At 39.5% G+C, this 25,227-nt stretch overlaps 1 protein-coding gene across 1 annotated transcript; it reads right to left on the reverse strand.

Annotated features, from left to right (window-relative positions):
• Positions 1-1,557: 1,557 nt before the first annotated feature.
• LOC123499563 (protein MEMO1-like) lies at positions 1,558-15,041 on the reverse strand. The gene is given in 9 exon segments (XM_045247698.1): positions 1,558-7,616; positions 7,902-8,120; positions 9,035-9,083; positions 9,085-9,138; positions 9,864-9,975; positions 10,802-10,914; positions 11,638-11,706; positions 12,820-12,901; positions 14,861-15,041. Coding segments are annotated over 9 exon segments (882 nt in total). The 5' UTR covers positions 14,910-15,041; the 3' UTR covers positions 1,558-7,481.
• Positions 15,042-25,227: the final 10,186 nt, after the last annotated feature.

The following is a 25,227-nucleotide window of genomic DNA, read 5'->3' on the forward strand; positions in this document are numbered from 1 at the left end:
GGCTAAGGGAGGGGGCTGCACCACCTCCCGGCAGCCCCCAAAGCCACAGCAAATGGGGGAAAGGGGTGGTAATGGTGCTAAACTGCCCTAAAAGTTACAGAAAATGAATAAGAAGGTTGTAAAGTTAACCCATTGAAAAGGTGTGTTGTGAGGAGGGAGGTTTAATGGTGTTGTAATTAGATGAGGTGAAATGTGATAAGGTGTTGATTTCTGGGGTTAATTTACCTGGTTAATGGGAGGTTTTGTAATTAGATAAGGTGAAATGTGGTAAGGTGTTGAATTTTTGGGTTAATTTAGCTGGTTAATGAAAGGAAAATAGAAGAATGGTAGTGGAAATTATAATCTCAGTATGTGTAATATAAAGAAAATGGGGAAATAATGGTGTAAGTTATAAATCTAAGTATAGGTAATGGATGGAAATGGGGAAATAATGGTGAAGGTTAAAATCTAAGTATACATAATGGAAGAAAATGGGGAAATTGTAGTGAAATTATAATGTAATGGATGAAAATGGGGAAATGGTAATGGAAGTTGATATAGTAGGTTAATGGGGAGAAAATGGAAAAATGCTGGTAAAAGTTATAATCTCAGTACACATAATGGAAAGAAATATGGATAATGGTAGTGACAGTTGTTATCATAGCTAGATAATGGGAGGAAAATGGGAATAATGGTAATGAAAGTTATAACCAAGGTATATGTAATGGAAGGAAATGGGGATAATGGTAGTGGAGGTTGATATAGTTAAATAATGGAAGTAAATGTTAAGACCGGTTGTAAAAGGTTTGTTAATATAATGGCAGTTAATGGGAAGAATAGTAGAGTTATAATTTGGGTATAATGGAAGGAAATTAATGGAAGGTAATGGGAAGAATGGTAGTGAAAGTTGTCAATATAGCTGGATAATGGAAGTTAATGGGAATGGTGAAGAAAGTTTACATTTTGATTATAATGGAAAGAAATGGAACAAATAATGGTGAAAGTTTGAATATAATGGAAGGACAAATAATGGTGAAAATCTGAATATAATGAGAAGGAATGGAACAAATAATGGTGAAATGGGAAGAAATAATGGTGAAAATTTGGGCATAATGAAAATAAATGGGACAAATAATAGTGACAGTTTGAGTATAATGGAAGGAAATGGAACAAATAATGGTGAAAGTTGTTATAATCTATGTATAATGAAGAGATACAGAAAATAATGGTAAAGTTATGTTACAAAAAATAAATAAATAAAAATAAATAAAAATGAGTTAATTCGAGTATTTTTTGGGATTAAAAGTCGGAAAATGAAAAAAAAAATATAAGAACAATGATAATGAAAGTTGGTTAATAGTCGGATAATGGGAAAAAACAAAAGAAGGATTAAAATGAAAGTTGATTCGAGTAATTTTTGGGTTTGAAAGTCGGATAATGAAAAAAAAATATAGGAAAAATGATAAGGAGAGCTTTTAAGTGTGGTTTATATAGGCAGATAATGAAAAGGAATAGGAAAAACTGTAATGGAAGTTGTTATTATTCAGACTAATGTTTGGATAATGAAAAATAAAGGGATAATGGTAATGAAAGTTGTTGGCATTTCAAAATTTAGGTAAACAATACAAAAAACAAATGAAAATAATGTAGAAAAAAAAAAATAAGAGAAACTGCATCATATTTTCAAAGATTACATGAAGTGACTTTCTTGTACAAATAACATGATTAACATTCATTGGAGGATTTTATGAAGTGACTTTCTAAACGTATAAAAAAAAAAAAAAATCCACATTCAAAAAGACATGAAAAAAATAATAATAAATAACTAAATGAATAAATAAAGATATAAAAAAAAAAGAAAGCAAAACATCAACAAATTCCATCAAATTGAAAAGGTGACATGAAGTGAATTCTAAGCCTAAAGAAAACCTAACTAATTCCAATAAAAATGATACAAACTGAACCAAATAAATTCAATTTAATATGACATAACTTTCTAAATACCAAACAAAAATAACCACATTCAAACATACACTCTGAACTGCAAAATAAAAAAAAGAAATGTGTTTTGATAAGAGCCTAGATGAAAACGCACTCAAATCTCGAATGACACAACTTCCTGAATAAAAAAAATAAAGAAACTGGCAAACAAACACTGAATTGCAAACAAACAGGAAAATAAAAATAAAAATGTGTTTTGATAAGATCCTAGATGAAAACACACTCAAATCTCGAATGACACAATTTCCTGAATAAAAAAACAAAGAAACTGGCAAACAAACACTGAATTGCAACCAAATAGTACATAAAATAAATATGTTTTGATAAGAGCACAAAAAAGAAAAAAGAAATGTGTTTTGAAAAGAGCCTATACGAAAATACACTCATATAACGACATAATTTTCCGAATACAAAACAAAAATAACCATATTCAAACAAACACTGAATTGCACACAAACACGAAAATGAAACTGAAATGTGTTTTTGATAAGAGCCTAGATGAAAACACACTCAAATCTTGAATGACACAACTTTCTGAATAAAAAACAAAAGAAACTAGCAAAACAAACACTGAATTGCAACCAAACACACACACAGACACACACAAAAAGAAATATGTTTAGATAAGAGCTCGTATGAAAGGTGACGATGAGGCAAGGACCAAAGAAGACTCCAGTAACAGGTAGAGTGTAAAAATATAAAGCTTGCTGGTCACCTACGCACAACACCAGCCCAATACATGAATCCTTAATCTGTGTACCTATATCAAGTCAAGATCTAAGCAGGGAGGAATACAGCTGCTAGTTATCAACCCCTTCAGTACCATGACGCATTTTTATATTCTGGTTACTGTTTGGTGATGCTGTACAATATTATAACCTTTTAACACGTATATTCCTCAATTTTAACTAGAGCCTCAGTGTTTCTTTTGTTGTTATTAAAGTGCCACTCTTAAATGAAAAAAAGGAATCATATAGAAGACAATATTATAACCTTTTAACACATATATCCTCAATTTTAACTAGAACCTCAGTGCATCTTTTGTAGTGAAGACTGTGGCCATTAATCTTCTGAACTCCATAGACCCTTCCTAATACAAATAAAATCGCTTAACCATACCCGAAATTCAATGTAAAAATGCGTCCCAGGGGTCAAAATGGTGAAGACCCTGGCCATTAACCTTCTGACCTCCATAGACCCTTCCTAATGTCAATAAAATCACCTAATCATACCCAAAGGTCAAGGTAAAAATGTGTCCCAGTACTGAAGGGGTTAAAGATAATAAAACGAACTAATAATAATCTGCAATAAACAAAGCATTCACGTCACACTCGCACTAAATACTGTAATGTAGCCAGTGTCAAATCAAGATCTATGCAAAATGAAAGATGTTGGCTAGCCCAGTTAAAAATTATAATAAAATAAATAAAATAATGATAAAAGTAACAATAATAATAGTGATATGGAGCATTCATGTCACTCTTGCTAGTCATATACTTAGAAAAATAAATAAATAAATAAATAGAAATAATAATAATAATGTGTGAATAATTGTTAGAAAGAATAAAAAATGTATCATGAATAAATAAATGCATAGATGGATGAATAAATAGAGGAAAAGGAAAAGGAAATGCAGAACAAGAAGAGAAACTGCATCCATCAACCTTCCAATGAGAGAAAATAACAAAATAATTAAATAGCATCCAATTTTTATACACACCATAGAAAAAGAAATTCAAAATAGATGAAAAAAAAAAATATTGAAACAGACATATTTTTCTTAAGTAGCAAATGTAACCTAATTGTCAAAAAGTATAAAAAATGTACCATGAATAGATAAATGCATAGATGGATGAATACATGGATGAAAAGGGAAAAGGAAATGCAGAATAGGAAGATAAACTGCATCCATCCATCAACCTTCCAATGAGAAATATGAAAAAACAATCAAATAACACACCATTTTAATACACACCATGAAAAAAAAAAAAAAATTCAAAACAGATAAAATGAAAAAAATAAAAATAAAACAATAATAATAATAATAATTGAAACAGCGACATATTTTTTTTAACTAGCAAATGTAACCCAATTGTCAAGTAATAAAAATATAAATAAATGCACAGATGGATGAATTAATGGATGAAAAAGGAAAAGGAAATGCAGGATAGGAAGAGAAACTGCATCCATCAATATGTAAACAGAAAAACGAATCAAGAAAAGGAAGAAAAACACTTACGGAATGCATTTTTTCAAGTCACGGAAACACAAACACACACGCACACACACACACAGAAGGAAGATAAGGAGAATGAGCAGAGAAACACAAATAAATGAATAAGAAAATAAAAACAATCTAACCTAGCATATGACACAAACCAAAAAATTAAATAAATAAATAAATAAATAAATAAATAATAATGAATAATAATGAATAAATAAATAAAAATGAATTGGAACAGATAATGAACACTTTTGACAGTATAGAGGATGGTGTTCAGGATGTATACAGAGGAAGAAGCAAAAAGGACAGAAAAGATGATGCTTATGACATGTGGAGAGATAAAAAGAGATGAAAAAGAGAGAATATAAGGAAATGGAGGAGGAGAGAGGAGATACACACAGACACACAAAAATAAAGAATATAACATGAATAAAGAGGTAGAAGAAGCAAAAGAGGGAGAAAAGATGGTGCTTATGACATGTGGAGAGATAAAAAGAGATGAAAAAGAGAGAATATAAGGAAAGAGAGGAGGACAGAGGAGATACACACATAAATAAGAGTATGAGATGGTGTTTAGGATGTATACAAAGGAAGAAGAAGCAAAAAGGGGAGAAAAAGATGGTGTTTAAGACATTTGAAGAGCTAAAAGGAGAATAAAAAGAGAATTAAAAAGAAAGAGAGGAGGACAAGGGAGATGGAAAAAAATAAAGAATATGAGATAATGTTTAGGATGTATAATGAGCAAGAGGCAAAAAAGGGAGAGGAGAAGAAGGGAATGGGACAGTAGCAGTAGATGGAACAAAGCTACAAGAGATGGTGTGTTATTGGGATGTACGGAAATAGAAGGGAAGGAAAAATGGAAGAGAAATTGACGGGGAAGAGAAGGGCAGTGAGGAGACAGACAGTAGAGTGTGAGAAATATTTGGAATGTAGGGAGATAGAGGGGAAGAAATGTGAGGAATATATGGTTAATTGTGCTGTATGGGGAGCAAGATAGAGGGAAAGTAAATATAAGGAAAGGGAAGGTCAGGGCAAGGGTTAAAATAAACAGAACAAAGAGACAAAAAAGGCAAGGAATGAAAGGTTAGTGATGTATGGAAAGCAAGACAAGCAGAGTGTAAAGGAAGGGAGAGAGAGCAAAGAGGACATGTGAATGAAGGGAAAGGGAGAGGAAGGGCACGGGGGTTAAGACAGACAGGATAAATAGGCAAAAAGGGTGAGGGGAAAGAGGCCATGTAAATGAAGGGAAAGGGGAGAGGAAGGGCACGGGGGTTAAGACAGACAGAATGAATAGGCAAAGAGGGCGAGGAATGAAAGGTTAGTTGTGATGAATGGAGGGCAAGAAGACAAGCAGAGTGTAAATAAAGGTGGAGGGAAGGAGGGGGCCAAGACAGACAGACAGAATGAATAGGCTACATGACATCAGAAGCCAAACGGAATCACCTCGCACACACATACTTGCGTCGCTGTTGTCATCGGCACATACAAGCACTTGATATAAAATGACCCTGAGTCTCAATCACCGAAAACAAAAACAGTGTGAATCGACCGGCAGACAAGTGCGGCGGTCGGCTCGGCCTGTCGCCTCCCACGGCACGATCACAGCTTGATGTGGCCTGGGCGAGGGGCACCGCAGGGGGAACGGGGGACAGGGGTGGCCTCGTGGGGCGGCCTAGGGGTGTCCCGAGGGCGTGGCCGGCAGCAGCAGCAGCAGCAGTGGCCAGGAGGAGGTGTGTTTCAATAGCAACCCTTTCTCTCAGACCGTTTTTGATTTAATCCTTTCAGTGTTTGTTGGTCCATTTTTCATGATCCCTTATCACATTTGAGACTTTTCCTCTCATTGTACAGCTGCCTCCAGACATTATACTGGCTAGAAATGGCTAAACATGTTCCTTTTTTTATCTCCTTTCCTGTACTTGCTTGTAAAGATTCCGTACAGTGCTTTGGTGGTGTTGAAAGGTGCCATCACAGCGCAGGGTTCAGCGGCCAGCAGTGTGGGTGTCAGTGCACAGAATGCCTGGTGTGGGTGGCTGGGGTGGCTGGTGGTGCTGTCCTGCGATCCGTCTGCTGGGGTATGGTGAGAGTGCTGGCAGGGGTTGCAAGGCAGAGTGGTCAGGCAGCACAGGGTTAGGTAGGGAGGGTGAGGGTGGCTGCGGTCAGTGTTAGGAGCGGGTCGGACAATGCTGCTCATAATTCATTCTTTGCTCCTAAATTTCCACATGTCCAGTGTCTGTGTGCTTTTCACTTTCTGTGGCACACACCTCACCCTGGAATCTTGAATGTCACATGCCAATTTTTCTTTAATTGTGAGTGTGGATGTCTCAATCTTTGTGGCAATAATCCTCTGCAGTGCATCAATATGCAGTACAGAGTCAGACAGACGCAGGAATCACAGACCACTGTTAGCTGGTCTGACACCTCACACTGAGCAAGGTGTGACCAGTGTGGCGCAGTGACAGCCATGCACCACCACACTGCCTGAACCTTCTGAGCACGTCCAGGTAAGGCCGAGGCAGACGATCCTCACTCTGCTCCGAGGCACATGGCCACAGGTGGGATCAACACTCTGGACTCTGAATGTCTCACATATTCACTGTAGTTGCCTGACTCCCAGTGACTCGCAGTGACTCGTGGTGACTGAGGCATTGTCCCAAAACAGCCATGGACACCAAGCTGTGCGCAGTGTGTCACCAAACAAACCACCAGGGTGGTGAGGCAGCAACATCCAACGCAACACAACACAACAACAACACCTCCTGCTGCTGCTGCTGCCGCCACATCCAAGGGCCGCTGGAATGAGAGACTCCCCTGGCGGTGTGTGACAGAGTGTGGGTCAGGGGGGCACGGGATGGAGGGGGGAGATGGGAGGCAGGGTGAAGGTGAGTGGAGGAGGGAGGACAGGCCACACTCACCCACCTGGTGCTGGAGCTGCACACCACCGCCGGGGCTGCCTGGCCAGCACGGAGCACTGCGCCGCCCCGCCGGGCTGCTGGCGCCGTCAGAAGTGCATGTCGCACTGGTGGGCGGGCCCCGGGGCTGGTCCTCGGCAGGTGGGGCAGGAGCTGTGCAGGCCACAAAGCCAGCCCTGCAGGCACAGTGCCGGCAGGAAGGGTGCTTCCCGCTCCACCACAGGCCACCGGGAGCACCGGCAGTGCCAGGCCTCGGGGAAGTTGCCGGTGGGCAGGGGGTGCGCCCAGCCGGGCCGGGCTGGCCCCCAGGTGGCCTGGGGCGGGGCAGGTGTGGCGATGTGTCCCCCTCCCCCTGCGGGTGCCAAGGTCTACTCAAATATGAGGGAGGCTGCGGCGTAGGAGACGGAGGAGTCTGAGGAGGTGTAGCAGCGGGAGGACTGGGCGTACTGCAGGAACTTTAGCATCATGCGGTGCCCGTTGGTGGTCTTTAGGGTGGCCACGGCCTGCCAGGGGAACACAATGTTAATACCATGCACCGCACCAACCTTCACTAACAACTACCACCTACCAGCACCACTCAGGCCGACCCCTGCACACACCACCACAACCACCTCAAGGCACTCACCACCAACACACTGCCATTCACACCACCAACACTCCCTGCACACACCACTGACACAACAAACCAACAAACACATACACACACACACACACACCAAACCTACCAACCATCACCTCAAACCACTACATTAACCACCACCACCACCACCACCACCGCCACCACTAACATTGAGCAACACTCCGATGGGATGGCGGCCACAGATGGTGTTGCCGTACTTCTTCAGGTACTCGGTGAAGGCACTGGGGTTCAAGGTCTCGATAAGGTTCATGCCCTGCTTGTCCAGCTTCTGTATGGACTGCCAGATCTCCCCCACAGAGCGGTCGTAGTAAGTGTAGCGGAAGCGTTGACCCCAATGACAGAAGTCAGAGGATATCACAAACAGGCTCTGAACAAACAAACAAACAAACAAACAAATACATACTTTAGCTCAGAAATTCACTTCAAAACCCATATTGTATAAAGAAAATAGAGAGAGAGACAGAGAGAGAGAGAAAACGGGGGCAGACTTTTAACTTCAAGGGTACAATGGTTATGTTGATGCAAATAGTGATGTGTGGTGATGAATTTAACTTAACCCCTTCAGTACCATGATGCATTTCCATATTCATTCTGGTAACTATTAGGTGATTTTATACAGCTTCAGAAACTCATGTGGGGGATTAAAATAGTGAAGACTCAGGCCATTAATCTTCTGACCTCCATAGACCCTTCCTAATGTCAATAAAATTGTTTAATAGTACATAAATCTCAAGGTAAAAATGTGTACCAGTACTGAAGGGGTTAAAATAGTGAAGACTGTGGCCATTAATCTTGTGACCTCCATAAACCCTTCCTAATGTCAATAAAATGGTTTAAAATGGTCTAATCGTACACAAATCTCAAGATAAAAATGTGTCCCAGTACTGAAGGGGTCAAGATAGTGAAGACTGTGGCCATTAACCTTCTTACCTCCATAGACCCTTCCTAATATCAATAAAATGGTCTAATCATACATAAATCTCAAGGTAAAAATGTGTCCCAGTACTGAAGGAGTTAATATTCACAGCAGAACGCAGGTAGACATTTAATTTTCAGGGTAAAATGACATTATGATGAAAAAATATAATGTGAGGGCAAACTTATAATTTTTCAAAGAATGATGAAGTTAAAATGCCGAAATGTGACATGTGGGGGATCAGTTCAACTACTATATATCCACACTAGAACACAGGCTTTTTAATTTCCAGGTGATGTTATGAAGAAAAATATGAGTGAGTGAGTGAGAGGAGGACTGACAAACACACACACACACACACTCACCTGGGGATCAGCAAGGTATGGGGCAAGAAGACGTCCGTACAACACCTCTCTCTGGCGTGAGGGACCCCACCAGCACTGGGACGATGGTGAAGTGGTCCCGGAAGCTGAGAGGCACACGGAAAAACAGTAACTTTAACTATACCCTTTCAAAATTAAGATGTAGCATTTTCTTATTAGTTCACGACACAAGAATGAATAAATATGTTAGTAAAATTCTCTTTGGCTGACTCACACACAAAAACAACACAATAACTTCAACTATAGCCTTTCAAAATTAAGATGTAGTAGCATTTTCTTATCAGTTCATGACATGGAGATAAATAAATAGGTTAGTAAAATTCTCTTTGACTTACTCACACAACAAAAAATAAATAAATTAAAAAAACTTTGCCCGTAGCCTTTCAAAAAAGTGTGTGTTGTGGTAGCATTTTCTTATCAATTCATGACACAAAGATGAATAACTGGATCCGCAAAATTCTCTTCTTACTCACACAACAGAAAAAAATAACAATAACTTCAGACAGAAAGAGACAGAGCAACACAGACAGAGACAAAGGAGAACAGAGACAAAGGAACACAGAGACAGAGACAAAGGAGAACAGAGACAGAGCAACACAGACTGAGACAAACCAACGCAGACGGAGCAACACAGAGAGACAACCAAACACAGACCAGCCACCACTGAGCACTCACTCCTCCATAACCTAACCTAACCTAACCTAACCAAACCTTACCTAACCTAACCTCACTCCTCCATAACCTAACCTTACCTAACCTAACCTAACCTAATCTAACCTAACACAGAGACCAGCCACCACAGGGTACTCACTCCTCCATAACCTTGGCGACGTAGGGGAGGTGCATCTCAATACTGTGCTCGTCCTCATCCGCCGACACACTCATCGTCTCAAAGTGGCCCGTCTGGTACAGCTCGTTGTATACTGAAACACACACACACACACACGTACACATACATTTCAAGACATTTGTTCCTTCATTTTGGCTAAATCTTCATAAAATTTCAAAAACTGTAAAATATTACTCAAAAATGGAAAAAAACTCAATAAAATGTCATTAAAAACAAAACTGAAAATAGAAACACATAAAACAATGAAAAAAAATACAATTAACTGAATAAGAAGCTCAAAAATTAAAAAGAAAATAAAAAAAAATAGAAAACAAATAAACAATAATAAGAAAACACAAATAAAAATAATAAAAATAAACAAGATAATAGACAAAAAAACAATAAAAAAGAAAGAAAACAATAAAACCACTCAAAAATATTAAAACCTCAGTAAATAATGAAAAAAAAAAAAAATTCAAAAGGAAAAAATTCAAACAAAAAATAAAAACCTCTTTAAAAAATACAGAGGTACAAAAATGTGATGTATTATGTAAGGCAGCCCCGGTCACCATTCGCCCCGGTCACCACTTGCCCCAATCACCACTCACCCTGGTCACCAATCACGCCCCAGTCACCAATCACACCCCGGTCACCAATCACGCCCCAGTCACCAATCACACCCCGGTCACCAATCACGTCCCGGTCACCAATCACGTTCCAGTCACCACTCACGCCCCAGTCACCAATCACGCCCCGGTCACCACTCACCCCGGTCACCACTCGCTCCAGTCACCAATCACACCCCGGTCACCAATCACGTCCCGGTCACCACTCACGCCCCGGTCACCACTCGCCCTGGTCACCACTCGCCCCGGTCACCAATCACGCCCCGGTCACCACTCATCCCGGTCACCACTCACCTTGCTGGTCCACGGTGAGGTCGTAGAGGGGTGTCCGGTACTTGGTGAGGGAGGACAGTGCACAGCCAGATAGCCGGACATGATGTGACGGGCCGAGAATGAACACCCTCTTCCTGTAGGGGTGATGTCAACACTGGTAACACTGGCAACACTGGCAACACTAACTTCCTTCTTGTAGTAACACCTGGCAACACTTTTAACTTCCTTCCTTCTCCTTGTCCTGTCTTTTTTTCTTATTTTTCTTGTTTTGTTCTACTAGTAACACTGGCAACACTTCTAAACTTCCTTCCCTTCTAGGCAACACTTCTAACTTCCTTTCTTTCTCCTTGCCAATACTCCTTCCTTCCCTCCCTTCCCTTGTCTTGTAGTAACACTGGCAACACTTCTAACATACTTTCTTTCTCAATGCCTTATTTTGCTTTGTGTTCTCTTTTTGTACCTCTACTAGCAACACTGACAAGAAGTAGTGTAAGGTGTAGAAGCATTTTTCTATAACTTTCTAACACAAACAGAAAAATAAATAGGTTAGAAAAATTGGCCTACTTACACAACAGAATAAATAAATAATAAATAAATAAATAAATAAACAACTTCCACTACAGCCATTTTTAGAAGTAGTATGTGATGTAGCAATTTTTTATCAGCTCCAGACACAAACAGATAAATAAATAAAAAAGTTAAATTATCTTCAGCTTGTTCACAAAACACGTAAAACAAAAAAAAAACACAAATAACTTCAACTACAGCCATTTCTAAAAGCAGCGTGCAATGTAGTAGAATTTGAACCACTCCTGACACAAATAGACAAATAACTCGTAAAAATTGTTCTTACTCACACGACAACAGGAGACACTTGCCGATATGCGTAGGCACCAACGGCACCGCTGTACTGGTAACCTGCATGTCTGCCGCACCAAAGAAAATAAATAAATAATAAATAAAGAAAGAAAGAAAATATAAAAAATAAAGAAGGGAGGAAGAGAAAAAATGTATTAACTTTAGTGCATAGTAAAAGTGGCTAAATAAATATATACGTACAAGAGCATGTCATAGAAGGAGTTCGTAAAGGAAATATGAGTTAGGTTAGGCTAGGTTAGATCAGGTTAGGTTAGGTTAGGTTAGACATGGTAAGGCTAGGTTACATTACATTAGGTTAGGTTAGGTTAGGTCAGGTTGGGCTAGGTTAAGTTACGTTAGGTTGGGTTGGGTTGGGTTGGGTTAGGTTAGGTTAGGTTAGGCTTAGTTTGGTAAGGCTAGGTTAGATTAGGTTAGGTTAGGTTGGGTTAGGTTAGGTTAGGTTAGGCTTGGTTTGGTAAGGCTAGGCTAGGTTAGGTTAGGTTAGGTTAGGTTAGATTGGGTTAGGTTAGGTTAGGTTAGGTTGGGTTAGGTCAATGATGGAAGGAGAGAATTAACAATGAAACAATAAGAGAGAGAGAGAATGATGAAAGATTTTGTAAAGAGAGAGAGAAACTGACTAGATGGAATTCAAAGTTTGAAAATTTTGTGAGAGAGAGAGAGAGAGAGAGAGAAAGAGAGAGAAAATGAGAGAAAAATAAGAGAGAAACAAGAGAGAGAAAGAAATGAGAAAAAAAAACTAAAGAAACAAGAGAGAAAAAAGAAACAAGATGGAAAAAATAAGAGAAAGAGAAAATAAATGCAAGAAATAAAGGAAAAAAAAGCAAGAAAGAAACAAGATAGAGAGAGAGAAAGAATGAGAAGCAAGAGAAAAGGGAAGAGAAAGAAAAAGATAGAAAAAGCAAGAAAAAGTAAAAACAAATGGAAGAAATGAAGGAAAAAAGTGAGAGAGAGAGAGAGAGAGAGAGAGAGAGAGAGAGAGAGAGAGAGAGAGAGAGAGAGAGAGAGAGAGAGAGAGAGAGAGAGAGACAAGCAAGAGAAAAGCAAGAGAGAAAGAGAAAAACAAGAGGAAAAATGTAAGAAAAAGAGAAAAATGCAAGAAATGAAGGAAAGAAAGCAAGAAAGAGAGAAATAAGGAAAAAAAAAGTTCTGTGTTCTCTTACGGAGCAATGATGGCGCGCGCTGGTCCATGGGAGAGGTCCGCCTGTCCCAGCCAGTTCTCCAGCTGACGGGCCAAGTCTGTGGCTGTGGAGGGAGACACAATACCATTAGACACACGGACACACACACACACACACACACACAAACAGGAAAAACAACAATATATATAAAAAGAATGAGAAAATTAGAAGAGAAAATGAATAAGATAAAACAAAGAGATGATAATGAGAATAAGAAAAGAATTTGCAAAGAACAGACAGACACACAGATAGACAGACAAACAGACAGACAGACAGACAGACAGACAGAGGTAGAAATTTCTTAGAGTAACATGCAGAAAATATGGAAATAGGTGAAATAAACAAGAAAAGGGAAATATTAGAGACATACAGACAGATGGACAGAAGGAGAACAAAGAGAGATAGAGAAATGAGATGGATATTGAAAGAATGGAAATAAATTAATGAGGGATGAAGAGAATGAGAAACAGAAGAGGAAAGTAAGAGTGAAGGGAAAAACAAAGCAAAAGAAAAGACAAACAATTAAAGAAAGGAAAGAAAAGAGAAATAGAAGAACAAGACATAAAATCAACAATAAAAGAAGAAGGAAATAGATGAAGAAAACAAGATAGAAGGGAAAACAGAGGAAAATATCAAAGACAAACCAGAAGAAAACAAAGAAAAATAGAAAAATAAATGAGCATGGGATGAACAGAATGAGGAAAGCAAAAGAGGGAAATAGGAAAGAAGGGAAAAAACAAAGGAAAAAGAAGACAAGCAAACAATAGAGAAAGGGAACAAAGAGAAGTAGATAGAGAAATGAGGAATAACTAAAACAACAAGGAAAACAGAGATAGAAGGAAACGTAAAGGCTGAAATTAATGATGAAAGGGAAATAAAACAAGGGAAAAAAAAAAATTGCCAGACAAACAATACAGGAAGAAAAACAAAGAAAGAGAGGAATGAGAAATAAAATGAAGAATAAAGACAAGAAACAAAGATAGAAGCAAAAATGAAGGAATGAGATAAACGATAAAGGAGAAACAAAGGAATAAATTAAATAGACAAAGAATAGAGGAAGAAAACAAAGAGAAATAAACAGATAAAGAAAATGTACAATAAAAACAAGGAAAACAAACACAGAAGCAAAAACAAAGGAAGGAAACAAATGATGAAGGGAAAAAAACAAAGAAATATATGAAACAGACAAAGATAAAGCATGGAAATGGAGAAACAAAGGGAGAATAAAGTAGAATAACAAAGAAATGAAGAAACAAAGAAGGTGAAGGCATGAAAGTCGGCAAACAAATAACCCTTGCGTACAGAGAGAGAGAGAGAGAGAGAGAGAGAGAGAGAGAGAGAGAGAGAGAGAGAGAGAGAGAGAGAGAGAGAGAGCGCACACAAGAAAAACACCTCCAACCTAACCTAACCAAACAAAAACCTCAAAAATACAAAAATAGACGAAAATATAAACAAATAAATAAGAAAAATAGACAAAAATTAAAAAAAATAATCTTGGTTTGGGGTTCACTGGTCAGGTTAGGTCAGGTCACCATGAGGGCAGTAAGAGGTCACTAAGGGGTCACACTAGAGGGCGGTTAACGGTGCTGAGGTAACGGTGAAGGTAACAAGGCTAACGAGGGCCAGGTAAAGGTGTCCAGGTATCAAGGCCAGGCACACTTTCACTCGTTCACTGGAGGAAAAAATATTACGAGGAAAATTATGTGGTCTCTCTCTCTCTCTCTCTCTCTCTCTCAATTTTTATCTCTCACTCTCTTTTTATCTCCCTCTCCTCTCTCTCTCTCTCTTTAGAATACGGTAACACACACACACACACACACACACACACATATATATACGTACACACTTTCACATCCACTACTACTACACACACACACATACACATACATACACATACATACACACACCCCAACCTAACCCAACCTTAACCTAACCCAATCCAACCCCCACCCACAACATTCGTACCCTAAACACAGACACACAGACACACCTCCCCCCGCTACATACAGACAGACAGACACACCTGAGTCAGTGTACCAGCTGCCGGCGTGTGTGGCTCTGCGGGCTGACATCTTAACACCTATCTTGCTAAACTTTGAGGGAAAATAAAGAAATTAAAGTAAATGACAACAACAGTCCTCCTCTGTCTCCCCGGGTCGGTGAATGTCCGGATCCGCCCGAGTGAGGGAGAGAGAGTGAGGGAGAGAGGGTGGGAGAGAGAGAGAGAGAGGCTGAGGGGAGAGTCACACAGAGGACGGTTCAGTGCTCATGGGTGACTAAAGTAATGTTGGGGTTTTCTTCTTACTTTTTGTTATTTTCTGGGTTTATTTCTGATTTCTGCTTGGTTTTGTAAGGGAAAGTGTAGAAATGTGGGTGTGTTAGTCTTTTATTTGTGATTTTATTGTATTTTGAGAGAGTAGGGAATAGAGAAGAACAGGGCAAACTAAAGTAATGTTGGGATTTCTCTTATTTTTGTCATTTTTCTGGGTTTATTTCTGATTTCTGTTTGGTTTTATAAGGGACAGTGTGGAAATGTGGGTGTGTTATTCTTTGTGATTTAATTGTCTTTTGAGAGAGAAAAAAAAAACTAAAATCATGTTTGAGTGTTCTCTTTTGCAGTTTTTTTGAGGTTTATTTCTTATTATACTTCGATTTAAGAGAAAAACTGAGGAAATGTGAGTGTGCATGTCTTGTTTTGTGATTCTGAGAGAGCAAGGAAAGTGAAGACCAAGGAAAACTAGAATAATGTTGGATATTCTCTTATTTTGTGATTTTTTGGGTGTATTTTTGATTTCCACTTGGTATTGTAAGGGAAACTGTGTAAATATGGGTGTGTAGGTCTTGTTTGGTGATTTATTTGTCTTTTGAGAGAGTAAGGAAAAGCGAAGACTAGAGGAGACTAGAGTAATATTCGGTTTTCCCTTATTCACGACGTTTTTGTGTTTATTTATGATTCTGCTCTGTTTGGAGTGAAAAACTATGGAATATTTAAGATCTGTGGCTCTTATTTTATGATTTATTCGTCTTCTGGGAGGGTGAGAAGTGAGAACATGGTATGATTGCTCTCCTATTATGTGGGGGCGTGTTTGTGTATGGGCGTGGGAAGTTATACATGTCCGTCTCTCCACGTTTAGATAGTGGTTTGTCCTCACAGCTCCTCAATTTTCCTGTATGCGCTCGTTTCCTCCCTCATGTCCCCATCCCCTACTGTTTGAAAGGAGTCGATGCTCATACTACTATCACTATCATTGTTGTCAGGGAAGGTGAAGCTATGAACAGTTAGGTTATAATTGTTGTTGTTTTTCTTTGTTGTTTTGTGGTGATATGTTTGTCTCACTCTCCGTCTGTCTCTGTCTCTGTCTCTCTCTCTGCAAATTCAGGACACACACACATACACACACTTGAAAAACTCCCAAATCAACACACTCACACACACGCCACATTTACCAAACCTTCACCACACCTGCACACATCTTGTACATCCTAAAAAGACACTATATACATTACTTATAAATTAATACCGCTAATTATTGCATGTCGCAGAATTGAAGGGGATACTAAACTAAATCTTGCCCTGTTCTTACGGCTATTAAACATTACACAACCACTCGTCCTTTGAAGTTTGTTGTCTTTAGAAGTGAGTAACTCGTGTTCCAGCAGGCCTTGTGATGTCGCCGGTTGAACAAAAGTAATCATATTGGGCAGATTGCTTTGTTTCTCAGATGGTAAGAAGAGACAGGCAGACACTTTGATCATGCTTGGTTTGATGGTTGTCACATTAAGAAACAAGCGTATAGTAATAAGCCGTACCTTGGTTAAGACTTTCCCGGTGAAAATGTCATCTAATGTTAATGTGCGAGTTTCCAATAGTGAAGAACCAGCAGGATTCACATTACTATATAGTTTATACCTACTTCTATCATTATTATTACTAAGGATAAATGTACAGGATAATTTGTACTACTTATCTATGCAGTACGAAGTAGCAATGTCACTCTGATGCCAAACTTTCTTTTTCAAATGATAATTTACCTACTAAGGGTGACACTGTTGCTACGGTGATCCCGGCAACAGCGCCATCCCCCTGCTCTCCACCCACCCTTAGGCCTCCACCTTCCCAGAGTCCTTTTCTGTCTTTCGTGACGGTAGGATGTGCGCGAGTGTCCAGCCACTACTACATTTAAATGCCTCTAGTTGAGTTGACACGGGATTTTAAGAGTGTTTTTACGATTCTCGTGACGTATTAACAAGATTTCTATACACTCAAACGGCCCTGGTTGAAGCGACAAGTACGAGTGTTGTAAGGTTCTGAACAGAACAATGACTGCGTCGGTGTTTCCACGTCTCTAAATCATCTCATTATTGGACCAAAGCCATGGAACGGAACCACAGAAGCAGGACTACGTCATCGAAGTGAGTGACAGTGCTGTGTCTCACAGTGTTTTAAGGTGAGTCACATCCAAGGGATAACTGAGGAAAAATCATCAAATGCCTTCCATGCCATTTAAAGGTCTGAGTGAGGAGATTAAGCTTTATTATTCGTTAGTTGTGTATTTTCGAGGTTACTTAGCTATCATTTAGCTTTTTGCATTGAGGTTTAGCTAATTATTGATACAAAACGACCGAGGTGGCGGCCGGCCCGTCCCTATTTATCAACCTAACCTACCTTATTTCTCACTTTTATAGCCCTGTCTTGACTCAACATGCAGCCGCGTCACTAAGCTTTCACATCCAGCGTTCAGAGTCAGCCACTCTGGCCAGGTTTGTGTATGGTGAAGGGTTTTATGTGAGGCAGAGGGGGGGAACCCACCCGGCAACAGACCCCGCCGCCATCATGCATTCCTCGTTTATTAGCCTTTTCTTGCCTTGTATCTCAATATTATAGCCCTGTCTTACCACAACATGTTGCCGCGCCCTAAGCTTTCCTATCCAGCATTGAGACACAGCCGCCATGGCCAGGTTCAAGTTTGGTGAAGGTTTAAGTGGTGTACAAGAGGGGGTCAACCCCTTCACAGATCCGCCGCCATCTTGGATATGCCTATCCCGGCTCCGCGACCTGCCCAGAATCCAGGATTATTATTTTGTTTTATTCCTGGATAGTTTATTTGAGGTCAATAGTAAGATTTGATGGTTTCTACAAGTGTTGCGTTGTGTTTGAAGTGTTTTCCGTGCGTGTATGAGGTGCTGCATGTTGTTGTTGGCGTTATTTTTGTGTTAAATAAGGGCGCATTTTGGCGCCAAATTTTCAGGAACGTCCAGGGAAAATTTTTGTTTGAGCCAGTATCAAGTTGTTATTGTTTTCAAAAAATAGTTGATGTGTTTTTAAGCGTTACGCTTTCCTATTTAGTGTAATTAATGGAGAGTAGATTTGTTTCTAAAGGAGTTAATGTTCCAACAATAGTTTTGTTGGTACCCCTGTGAATTATTTATTTTTGCCTCTAACTCACTCTAAAGTGTTGGAAAAGACTCTTCATATTTACTAAAGTGTGTTTCGTTCCTTTGAAGTGAGAATGGGGAGGCATTTTAAAATTTGTAAGGGGGGTCAAGGTTCCAACATTTTATTTATAGTTCTTTTGAAAAATCTCTGATATTACTAGGATTTGGAATCTCTTTATATTTTTGATGTTAGTTAAAGTATGTGCCAAATCAGAATATGTAAAGCATTTGGGTCTGGCGGCGTTTTTCCGAGGAGTCATTTTCAAAATGATTTACGTAACGTATATAAGTCCGCCAAGCCGATCCTGGCCAGACCAGAGCCGTGACGTCATCAGCCAGCGACCCCCACCGGTAGTGACGTCATGGCGGGAGGAGTCTCCCAGCTGCCTTCCCTTCTTTGCTCTCTTCCGTGCACATGTACCATGATTAACTGTTACATCGTGTGTGTGTGTGTGTGTGTGTGTGTGTGTGTGTGTGTGTTACGTTGCAGAGATGGTGTGTGCGTGTGTGTGTGTGTTTTACGTTGCATAGATGGTGTCTGTGTGTGTGTGTGTTTGTGTGTTTGTTTTACGTTGTATAGATGGTGTGTGTGTGTGTGTGTTTGTGTTTGTGTGTTACAATGACTTCCAATGGTGTTGTCCATTACTAATCCGTCTTACCAGTGCAGTAATAAGTCACACACTACCACTAATATTACCACTGCCACACAAACACACCATAAAAGACATACTCTCATTTAAAGTCGTACAAAAACAAGAAAAAATACCAAAAGAAAAAAAAATTGCTTGAGGTCACGTTACAATGGGTCAGGTCACACAGATGAGGTCAAACACTACCCCCCGTTTGAAGGATGAAGAAAAAGAGCACCAATGTGAAATAAATGTTTTAATGTTGCTATCGAATGTTTAGGCTGATGGTTCCTTCCCGCTGGTGTGGTGGGCTGGGGTGGGAAGGGGTGGGGTGGGGTAAGGAGTGGTGGTGGGGGGTAATGATGCACACCTTACGCCACCTGAGACACGCTGCAGGTGACCGGGGAGGATGAGATAGATGACAGCAGAATGAATACACAACATGAGGCGAATATAACTTAACTAGTGTTTGCCAGAGGAGGAGCTGAAACTGTGAAACCCAGGATGGTGTGCTGTGTGTACGTGTGTGTGTATGTACGTATGCATGTGTGTGTGTGTGTGTGAGGGAGGAAGGGTATGCATGTGTGTATCTGCCCTGAGTGTATGTGTATGTATGTGTGAGGAATTTGTGTGTGTGTGTGTGTGTGTGTGTGTGTGTGTGTGTAAGGGAGGCTCTGGCTACAGTAGTGGAGTATTTAAAGTTAAGCTAAAGAATTCTATATACAATTTCATCCCTACCCTTTGGTGTGATTTGTGTGTGTGTGTGTGTGTGTGTGATCACCCCAACACATCGAGACAGAGAGCACAACCCTCGACAACAGTAATAAAATAGCTAAATATTTCTCTCCTACTTTGATATCACCTCCTCCTCTTTATCCTATTCACCATTACCTCTCTTCTTCACCTACTTCATTCCCTCCTTCTATTCTTGTTCCTTTCTCTTCTTTATTCCTCTTTTCTCACTCTTGCACTTCATAAACCTATCCATTTTTTTTTTATCTGAATGTCTCTCTGTAGTGTGTGTGTGTGTGTGTGTGTGTGTGTGTGTGTGTGTGTGTGTGTGTGTGTGTGTGTGTGTGTGTGTGTGTGTGTGTGTGTGTGTTAATTTAGTGAAAACATGACTAAGAACAACAAAACACCTAATATTAAAAAATAAACAACCCAGGAAAGACCATACTTTGTTAAACATGAGCACACGTAGTAGTAGTAATAATAATAATAATAATGATGATAATAATAATAAAAGTAATAATAATCTCAAACCAAAAAGATGCCAAACATGAACAAAAACACTAATACAATGACAAAAAACTGCAACAACAATAATAACAATAATGATAATTGTAATATAATGAACACCAAAGGAATAATAATAATAATAACTAAAATGCACAAATCTTTCCTTCCTATCTCCCTCCTCCTCCTCCTCCTCCTCCTCCTCCTCCTCCTCCTACAACTACTACACCCACCCTACCTCCCTTACAATATACATACACATACTCAAAGATACTCAAAAAAATAAAAGGGAAAATATATAACAGTAATCTCTATGAAAGGAACATCGCTTTTTAAACATTTGTAAGGCAGTGGTGAAGGTTCATGCAGCACAGGCCTTACAGAACTGAACCAAACACACTCTCTTCTCGTCCTCCTCTGTGGCAGACTCTTGGTGGGGTTGAGAGAGAGTGAGAGTGACAGAGCGTGACGGCTGATTAGTTTATTAAGGTTTTTGTTCGCTATTTGGTTTTTTTGTTCAATGTAACTGTCCTCTTTTTCATCCTTTTCGTTCTTCTTCCTCTTTCTCCTCCTCCTCCTCCTCTTCTTAGGTTGTTTTCTTTTCTCCTTTTCTTCTTGTTTTTGGTCTTGTTCTTGATCCTCTTCCTCTTCCTTCTCCTCTTCCCTTTCTCTTTATCAAGGCTTTCTGAGGTACTTTTGGGACAGCAAGATTAGCAAGAGATAGAGAGAAAGATAGAGCAACATGCACACGCACACTCACGTACACACACACACACACACACTCACACACACTCTCATAGCAGCATAGAGAAAACCTACATAGTTAACTGTTATTATTATTGTTATTAATATTATTATTATTATCAAAGCAGAAACAGTCAAAGAAAATAAAAAATATATATATTGTATAGTATTTGTATATGTGTCAGTCTATCTAACGGCACTAGCGAGAGTTATCAAAAATATCAACAAAGGTACACACATACGCACACACGCACATCCACACACACACACACACACACACATACGAACACATACACACACGTACGCTATGGTATATAATATATATATAATATGTACACAACATTCATACATGCGTTCATAGTGCGGGAAACCTACACACACACACACACACACACACACACACACACACACACACACATACACACGCACACAACGTATTTATCACAAAAAAGTGCCAATAGTATAACAAGTGGTGACTAAGAGGAGTGCAAACAGACAGACAGACAAACAGACAAGCAAAAGTGACTGTATGACTGAAATAACCAGCATTTATTGTGTGTGTGTGTGTGTGTGTGTGTGTGTGTGTGTGTGTGTGTGTGTGTGTGTGTGTGTGTGTGTGTGTGAGTAATGCCTCGAGTCTGTATTATTCAGACACTAAAAAATAAACAAAAGCAAAACAAAAATTGCATAAAAACCTCTACAATAAAAAAAACCCCACTAATATTTTGTCCCTTCAACATCTGTGTTTCAAAACGTGCAAAAATAAAGCTAAATATGTACTTGGAAACTCCCCCCTTGGACCCTAAAGCACTGAGCGTTCTTTAAGGTCGGCAGTGGGCGGGGGCGGCAGCGGCGGTGATGGTGGTGGAGATAGCTACAAGAGGCATCCCCGAGAGAGGCGAACGAGCGAGGTTAGTTCGACGGAATAAAGGAACAAGCCACTGATTCGGCAGGGGAGGGTGCGTGCATGGCCGGAAAGGTGCACTGGACATACAAACTCACAAACACATACACTTGGAACTCAATAAAAAAAGTAATAGTAATAGTAGTAGTAGCAGCAGCATTGGGTAACATAAAGGCACTTGTTTGCTTGCTGTCTTAAGCTGAGGAGGGGTCAACAAAAACAATAAAGGTGCAGTATTAGACAGTATTTGATTCTAAGTTCAGGATTCGGGTATGTTCTAAATTACTGAGAGGACTGGAGGCTCAAATCAGGTTCTGGGTTATTTGGGTACTAGTCTTGTGAAATGGGTTAGCTGTTCTGAGATGCTGGGATGTGTGTGTATGTGTGTGTGTGTGGTTTGCAATGTGTACGGAGTGAAGTGACGATGTGTGTGTATGGAGGTTTGCAAATGTGTGTCGGGTGAAAGGGTGATGTGTGTATCTGGAGGTTTGCAGATGTGTGTGGTATGAATGTGTGTGGAGGTCTGTAAATGTGTGCTGGGTGAAGCAATTGAGCCTGTGTGTGTTTGTGGAGCCTTGCAAATGTGTGTGGAGTGAAGGAGTGATGTTCTATGTGAGTGTGTGGGTGTTTGCAGATGTGTTTTGGGTGAATGGGTGAGGCTGTGTATGTAGAGGAGGTCTGTAAATGTGTGTGGGGTTGAAAGATGTGGCTGTGTGTGTTTGTGGAGATTTGCAGATGTGTTTAGGGTGAAGGAGTGACGCTCTGTGTGTTTGTGGGGCCTTGCAGATGTGTTTGAGATGAGAGCTAAGGATGTTTGTGTGTGTGAGGGCATAAATAATATCAAAAATGGTGTACTAACCCCAGAGAAACCACAAATAAAGAACAGTGGGAAAAACACTTCATTACTGTATTGTAAAGGCAGGAAAGGGTAACATGGTAACTTCTTGCCTTCTGACAGAGCGTGATGTGGGGAAATGTGAGCTAATGCAACTGTGGTGGTGTCGAGGAAGGGGGAGAGGGAAGGAAAACATGACTAGTGGCTGAGGACACTAAATAACATCAAGGTCTGAATACTATTAGTGGTGTTGGGGAGGGAGAGATAGGAAAACATGACTAGTGCCTTGAGGATAACACTAAGGAAATAATATAATGAGAGTCTACTGGTGGTGGTGGCAGTTGTGGTGGTGTTGGGAGGTCAAGGGGGTGTATGGGGAACGTATGGGTGTGTTGAGGAGGGGAGGGGTAGGAAAACATGACCAATTCTTGCCTTGAGGATAACACAAACAAAATATAATGAGGGTCTACTGGTGGTGGTGGTGTTGGTGTTGGGAGGTCAAGGGGGTGTATGGGGAACGTATGGGTGTGTTGAGGAGGGGAGGGGTAGGAAAACATGACCAATTCTTGCCTTGAGGATAACACAAACAAAATATAATGAGGGTCTACTGGTGGTGGTTGGGGTTGTGTTAGGGGTGGGGTGGGGTAGGAAAACATGACCAATTCTTGCTTTGAAGATAACACACAGAGAAATAATATGAGGGTCTACTGGTGATGGCGGTGGTGGTGGTGGTGGGAGGATATAAGGATAGCAGAAGAGCACCTTGAATTCTCTCTCTCTCTTTCTCAGGCCGGAAAGTAGGAGTGAGGAAGTGAGTGATCCATAACGATACTAATGACATGGAACCACTGGCGTAAATAAATAAAATGAATAATCTACATGAATTAGTGAAATTGAACGGCCTAAAACGTCAGGATGTGGTACGGTTTGTGTCGACAGTAACCAGTGACCGATGGGAGATTAAACGCACATCACTGACTGAAGTAAACTGTGAAAATAATGATAAATTGAGCAGAACTGTGAAGATAATGATAAACTATGGAGAACTGTGAAAATAATGATAAACTGTAGAGATAAACTGAGGAGAACTGTGAAAATAATGACTAATACACTGACTCAATAATGTGGATGTGGCTAAGTAAAGATGCATGTGGTACCTTGTCTGGGGTATATGTGGGCTTGGTGCAGACAGACAGACAGACAGACAGACAGACAGACAGAGGGAGTGAGCGGTGCAGGGAATGAGATGAAGTGAGGAAATGAATACAATAAAAAAAATAACCAAAATAAGAATGGTAAATAATGAATAAATAATACAGAACTGAAAGAAATAGATAAATAATAACAGCTAATAATAAGACCAGGAGAGAAAGAAAGAAAGAAAAATGTGAAATAAGATAAACAAAAATAAAAAGAAAAGTTGAATAATGAAAAATATACATAAATAAGAAAAAATAAAATAAAACCAGGAGAGAAGGAAGAAGAAAAATTGTAAATGAAAAAGATGAAACAATGATAGCAAGACAAATGTTGAATAATGAAAAAATGAAAAAAAAACTAAGGTGAGGAGAAAATATAATAAATGAAGAAAATAAAAACAATAATAGTAGCAAGAGAAATGTTAAATAATAAAGAAAAATAATAAATGAAAAAAAAATAATAAAAATGGTAACAATGATAAGGTGGAAAAAGGAAGGAAGAAAAAAAAATGGTAAACGAAAAAGATAAGAATGGTAACAATAGGGAAGGAAAAGGAAGAAAATGGGAAATGAAAGATAAATAACAACGGTAGTAATGATGAGGTGGTGAGAGGAAGTAAGAAAAGGATAAATGAAAAAAGATAACAATGGTAACAATGATAAGATGAGGAGATAGTCAGAAAAATGATAAATAAACGGTAAATAACAATGGTAACAATGATAAGTGGGGAGAAAAAAGAAGAAAAATGATAAATGAAAGATAATAACAATGGTAACAATGATTAGATGGGAAGAGAAAGGAAGAAGAATGATGAATGATAAAGGTAACAATGAGAAGTGAGTGTGTTGGTGCAGGCTGGCTAGGATAACAACGCCACAAGGACACGACACACTCAAGCACCTGATTTCATATTATCACAAAACAACAACAAAGTGAAGCTGCGTCTCCTGTCTATCTCTCCTTTTTTTTTTTTCCACCTCTACTGTTTCTCCACTTGAAAAAAATTGTCACACTTCAAGAATCTGTATCTGTTTTCCCTTTTCCTGTTTTGTTTCTCCTTTTCCACCTTCAGTTTGCCTCTACTGTTTGTCAGCTTGAAAAAAAATTGTCACACTTCAGGAATTTGTATCTGTTTTTCCTTTTTCTACTTCATTTCTCCTTTTTCACCTTTAGTTTGCATGTCTGTCTCTATTTTTTCCCCCCTCTACTGTTTGTCTTGAAAAAAAAAAGTCACTTCAAGAATCTGTATCTCTGTTTTCCTTTTCTTGTTTCATTTCCCCTTTTCCACCTTCAGTTTGCATGTCTCTCTCTATATATTTTTTTCCCCTTTACTGTTTGTCTTAAAAAAAAACGTCACACTTCAAGAACCTCTGTCTCTATTTTCCCTTTTTCTACTCCATTTCTCC

This window comes from Portunus trituberculatus, chromosome 8 (assembly GCF_017591435.1).
Source record: "Portunus trituberculatus isolate SZX2019 chromosome 8, ASM1759143v1, whole genome shotgun sequence".
NCBI classification, from domain to species: Eukaryota; Metazoa; Arthropoda; class Malacostraca; order Decapoda; family Portunidae; genus Portunus; species Portunus trituberculatus.